General features: G+C 40.5%; 1 protein-coding gene and 1 long non-coding RNA gene across 3 annotated transcripts in view; one reads left to right on the plus strand and one right to left on the minus strand.

Moving 5' to 3' along the window:
• Window positions 1-2,761, plus strand: part of USP32 (ubiquitin specific peptidase 32) — a 204,501-nt gene extending 201,740 nt beyond the window's left edge. For both annotated transcript variants that reach the window (XM_061390239.1, XM_061390240.1), the window contains exon 34: window positions 582-2,761. In XM_061390239.1, the coding sequence (XP_061246223.1) occupies window positions 582-755 (174 nt within the window). In that variant the 3' untranslated portion in view covers window positions 756-2,761. The remainder of the gene's footprint in view (window positions 1-581) is intronic.
• LOC133231738 (uncharacterized) lies at window positions 1,851-6,000 on the minus strand. Its single transcript, XR_009731219.1, has 2 exons — window positions 5,451-6,000; window positions 1,851-2,963 (listed from the first exon to the last, which is right to left on the minus strand). It is a non-coding gene; the product is annotated as an uncharacterized LOC133231738 (long non-coding RNA).

Raw genomic sequence — 6,000 nt, forward strand, 5'->3', positions numbered from 1 at the left:
GCAAGAATACTGGAGTGGGTTGCCATTTCCTTCTCCAGGAGATCTTCCCAACCCAGGGATCCAACCCGGGTCTCCCACATTGCAGGCAGACGCTTTACCCTCTGAGCCACCAGGGAATCCCATTAGAATTTAATGTGTTATTTTGTTTTCTATCATTCTTTTGACTTGTCTATGGCCTGTATATTTTCCCAAAACCAAACATTGAAAATAATGGTTCTTATTTTAGGGGCAGGTATGAGAAAGCCAAAATATTAAGCTGATTGGAAGCGATCAGTTTTAGTCATGAAAGAGGGTTGGTCCTCCCTTCCCTGGTGAGGATGTAGAGTCAGCGTGTGTGCTGTGTGCTTAGTTGCTCAGTTGTGTCTGACTCTTTGCGACCCCATGAACTGGGGCCCGCCAGGCTCGTCTGTCCATGGGGATTCTCCAGGCAAGAATACTGGAGTGAGTTGCATTCCCTCCTCCAGGGGATCTTCCCTACCAGGGATTTAACCCAGATTTCCCACATTGCAGGCAGATTATTTACCGTCTGAGCCACCAGGGAAGCCCAGCTTTTTTGTTAAAGACTTTTCTTGCTCCTCCAGGAACTTCACCCTGATGAAATTGACACCGACTCTGCCTACATTCTTTTCTATGAGCAGCAGGGGATAGACTATGCACAATTTCTGCCAAAGATCGATGGCAAAAAGATGGCAGACACAAGCAGCATGGACGAAGACTTCGAGTCTGATTACAAAAAGTACTGCGTGTTACAGTGAAGCTACCACTCTGGCTGCTGGGTAGACTGGTGATGAGGGAGATGGCTCCCTGTAGCTGACATTTGGCAAAAGCATCGCTGAAAGGCAAGCTCAATGTGTACTTATTTTATCCTGTGACCCTGAAGCACAAAACTTAAAAAAACTCTAATTAAAATAGCAGTTAACATACCAGTAGTAATAATTTTGTTTGGAAGTGTTTCACGTAAGCTCCCTGGTAGAGAGCTTTCAGGCAGAGCCCACCACTAGCCTGTAAACTAAAGGGTTTGGCACCAGCCACCTGGGACCAAATAAGAACTAAATTGTGCTTGTCCAGACACGAACAACCCTGTAGCGAATATAGTTTACCAATAATCATAACAGAATACTACGAATCTCCTTGGAGTCAAAGTAAAACAAAAAATTGTAGTGTTGTCTGGGGACGACATGATATGCTACCTCCTTTTTCCTGAAGTTTTATTCCATTGTAGCGACTGACACGATGGAGAAAGCGAGATCATGAAGGCGTGTGAAGGATTCTTACAGCATGGACACAGATTTTTCAATTTACGTTTTAAGGCATTTCCCCACCCTTTCTATATCTTCATTGCTTTTTGTTTCTGTTGTTGTGTCATTGTAGTGGAGACATGTATAAGTGGTCAGTCTGAAAGGGAGGCTCTCTTAAGAGCTGCGTGCCTTCTCCCCAGGGCCTTGGTTGGGAGACCCTGTAGGAAAAAAAAAAAACATCGTGGGAGATCCAGCTAAAATAGCCCTCCAGATAGAGGCAGCTTGCACTGAGGGTACTTCAAGTGCCCTCAAAAACGTTCCCCCCCACTGCTGAGGGTGGGAGGGGAGTGGCGGCCGACATCGACACCATCCTTCCACGCACTGATGCGCAGTGTCTGAGAGGGGACGGGGCCACAAAGCTAGATGGTGTTTTGCAGTTAGTGGTTGTTTGTTCTTTGTTTCTTTGTTTTGCACTTTAAAAAAAGAATACGTGCAAATGAGCTTTGCAGAACTTGTTCATATTTGATGGCTGTAAGGGCTATAAATTAACTTGATGGGGGTATTTTCCCCTATCATATTAAATTTAAAAACAAAATACATCCCAAACGTTGATAATGTATAAGTATTTTTAATGCAGTTGGGGGATTTAGGAAGTAAACTTTTTGTTTGCATCTCCATTTGCTTTTTTTTTAAATAGTTCTGGTCATCAAAAGTTATGTTTCTTTGCTTACTTCATTTTATCCTCCAATAATTCAAGACTGGAACAAAAATATAAATGTTATTTATTTCAGGCAACATTTTTTTTCTGTGTTGTTTCTAAATATATATTCAAGGTAAATATTTCACTTTTTTTATTCATCTGGACCCTGGAAGTTGATTCTCATTAATTGTCAGATTCCATTACCCTTCCTTCCTCATAGATAGTAGGTACCAATGTAATTAAGCATTTGTGTTTTGATACCTAAGGTCAATTACTAACCAATTCTCAGAGCATTTAGAAAGGTAAATGGCTGAGTTGAAAGCCTATTCAGAAGAAGAATATAATTGCAAGTAGGAAGGGTTGGCCTAAATGCTATAATATAATGAAGTCAGACAAAACGCAGACTTTAGAGTTTCATGATTTTCAGTGTATAAAATCTGTCCATTCCTAACTGGACAAGTCCCATGAAAAAGTGGAAGATTTTAAATAATTTCCTTACAGATGTTTTATTTAAGCAGGTAGCACAATCTACTAATGTTGTTTGATCTGTGTTTGTTACATTGGTTGTAATTAATTTTTTTAATTCATGACTAGCAGAAAATTTATTAAATTAACTAACTACATTCACCTTGTAAATTACTGTATAAAACTTGTTGACAATGCACTGACTTTAGAAAGATGTTAATGTACATAAATAGAGTGTAAATAAAATAGTGTTGATGTACTGAAATATGAACTGTATAAAAAAGTATTGGTAATTGTATATGGAGTGTACCTGTTTCTCTGTAACTATTATCCAAACAAATTAAATACTGTGGATGCATCTATGTGCTCTTTTTCCTCTATACAAGTAAACACAAAAATGTCAAATTCTTTAGCCTTCCTCTCTGTGACCCTGTTTTAATTCTCCTATTTGAATACCTACCTGACTTACAGAGTTGGAGGTTCCATCTCTGAGAGAATGGAAGGTATGTTGAATGTAGAACAAGGTACTTGCAGCGACCAGATAAATTTGCTTCACATCCCTGTTAGGAAATTGTTTGGAAGACATTGAAAGTGTTCAGGAGAAGAGTAGCTTGCTCATTTGAAACTGAGAATTGAAGGAGTTTTTGCAATAGTTTTCATGCAGATTAAGGAATAAAGTGAAGAAGAGATGCACTTCTTACACAATGCCTGGAGATGATCCTTAGTTTATAGAGGACGCTGAGAAACCAGGGATATATCCCAGGTTGTCATTCCAAGATGTCTCCAGGGAGACCATTGACAGTGTTAAGAAGAGTTGAAGATTTAGAGTTATGGAACCTTCACATTCAGTCCTGTTTATTTACTTTTAAAATCATAATACCTGCCTCTTGGGCTCATTTTTAGGAAATGAGGTATACAAATGCCTGACACAGTTTCTTGATAAGTGCTCAGTGAATGTGAAATCCTACCCCCATGAGATTCAGTCCTATTTGACAAGGAGATTTATGTATTCGCTTATTACACTGACACTCAAAGAATTTCATATCTCTCTGCTTACATTCTCCAAAACACAGGAACAAAACATTAAAAATGTATAGAATGAAACATGTTGAATCAGCAGCAGTAGGAGCTTGTTTAAGGAAACAAATAAACAGAAAAAAGATCCAAAATGAAGCACCACTTCTAAAGTGCAATCTGTGTCTCTGGCTTTTTAAATGACCGCCTTGAATATCTTCATCCTTGTATCTCAAGCATTGTTCCTGGCACACAGGAAGTCAGTTATATATAAAATAATGTTTTACTGAAAAGAATAAGGGACAACTTTGGAAAGAAACAGCATAGAAAGGCGGATGGGTGTTTGACTTCTAGTTCTGTATAGCCCTGTAAATTGAGAGTGGTCATCAGCCTCCCAGCCCCTCTCGCTAAGGCAATTCAACATGGAATCTCTCTTCCACTTGGTGGCATTGCTCACTTCATTGTATATACCATTGAACAGGAGCAAGTGGATGCATTGGCTTATTTTCCATAACTGTTCTAAAGGTTAAATAAGAATTTTAATAGGCTACAGCCAGAACATGCAGCTTAGGGAACAAAGATCCCAGCTTTCCTCGATGATGTATCACCAGGTAGGTTCCTTAGTATTGAAATCACAAGGTCAGAAATGTACCTACCTCATGGAGAAGGAAATGGCAATCCACTCCAGTATTCTTGCCTGGAGAATCCCATGGACAGAGAAGCCTGGTGGGCTACAGTCCATGGGGTCACAAAAGTCAGATACGACTTAGTGACTAAAGCACCACCACCACCAGTAACAGCTTGCAGACAAGCACATCCAATAATACTGACTGATCTAAGGTCCTTCTGAATTTCAATGCTCCACACAGTCCTTCCTTTGAGAAGGAAAAAAAACTTACTCTTCTTAGTCCTCTCACTACATTATTACTATATCAGCATATTTAAATACTTTATTGAAATATGACTGAAATAAACTACACATATTTAAAGTGGACAGTCTGAGCAGTTTTGACATACACGTACCCAGGAAAGCTTCTGGAGTAGGAAATGGCAACCCACTCCAGTATTCTTGCCTGGGAAATACGACAGGTAGAGGAACCTGGTGGGCTACAGTCCACAGGGCTGCAAAGAGTTGAAGACGACAGAGCACATGAGCACAGGAAAGCATCGCATCAATCAAGATGGTGAGCAACCAATCATTCCTGTAAGTGTCATCCTGTTTTGTTGTAATCCTTGCTTCTTGCCCACTTTGCTCCTAGACAACCACTAATCTACTTCCTGCCACTACAGATTAGTTCACATTTTCCAGAATTTAAATAGAATCATAGAGCATGTTCTTTTTTGTGTGTAATCTGGCTTCTTTCATTATGATTTTGAGTTCATCCATATTGCAACATTTATCAGTAGTTGATTTCCATTTTATTTTTGAGAACTGTTGTAGAATTCCACCATCATTTGTTTATCTCTTCACCTGTTAATGGATATTTTCGTTGTTTACAATTTTTGGCTATTAAAATACACAGAATGCTGTTAAAAAAAAAAAAAATGTACCTACCTCAGCGATGAGAGACCCATACAAGATGGTGCAATAAAAAGAGGCTGCCAGGCTTCCCTAGTGGTCTAATGGTTAAGAATCCACCTGCCAAGGCAGGGGACGTGGGTTTGATCCCTGGTTCGGGAAGATCCCACAGGCTTCGGCGCAACTAAGCCCTCATGCCTGGAGCCCATGCTCCACAAGAGAAGTCACCACAATGAGAAGCCCGCGCACCTCGATGAAGAGTAGCCCCCGCTCACCTCAACTAGAGAAAGCCCTCAGGCTGCCACAGGGCAGCCAAAAGTTAATCTTTAAAAAACAATGAGAAAAACGCTGCCTTTAGATTTCGTAGCAGTGGAAAGCAAGGTAATAAATCCTGCAGTCGTTGCACCTTCAGAGGCCCATAGGGGCTAGGTTGGGAGCAGAGTGTCAGAGAAGCTGGTCCCGCCGTGGAGAAGGGAACAATGGGGACTGGTGAGTTCTAGGGCACCCATCCTACCTGAGGCTGCATTTGATTGTTGCCACGAAGGAATGCGGGCCCCAGCGTTTCCAAACCTCTTCCACCCCACAGAGAAGCCAGAAACCCAGGTATTTATACAGAACATCCAATTTAGAAATGTTGGCAGGGCCTTGTTTTGTTAATTTTTAAACATTGTACTGTCTAAGTAAAAGTTATTTGCAAGCCAGATACTAGCCACTGGTTTTATGCCCTCTGGTGAGTAGAAAGCCTTGGAGTCCATTATCAGGGTCAGATTCTGCCTCTTGCCATATTACAACTATGCACTAAAACAAGTTATTAATTTTTGTTTTTTTCATTCCAAGTGTGTTTATGTCTTCTCTCTTTTATTCTTTTTTTAACTTTTATCTTATATTGGAGTACAGCCAGTTAACAATGTTGTGATGGTTTCAGGTCGACAGCAGAGGGACTCAGCCACACATATACATGTATCCATTCTCCTCCAACGGACTGGTTCCAAATTGGGAAACAAGTACGTCAAGGCTGTATAGTGTCACCCTGCTTATTTAACGTATATGCAGAGTACATCATG

Source organism: Bos javanicus, chromosome 19, assembly GCF_032452875.1.
Source record: "Bos javanicus breed banteng chromosome 19, ARS-OSU_banteng_1.0, whole genome shotgun sequence".
In the NCBI taxonomy this organism is placed as follows: Eukaryota; Metazoa; Chordata; class Mammalia; order Artiodactyla; family Bovidae; genus Bos; species Bos javanicus.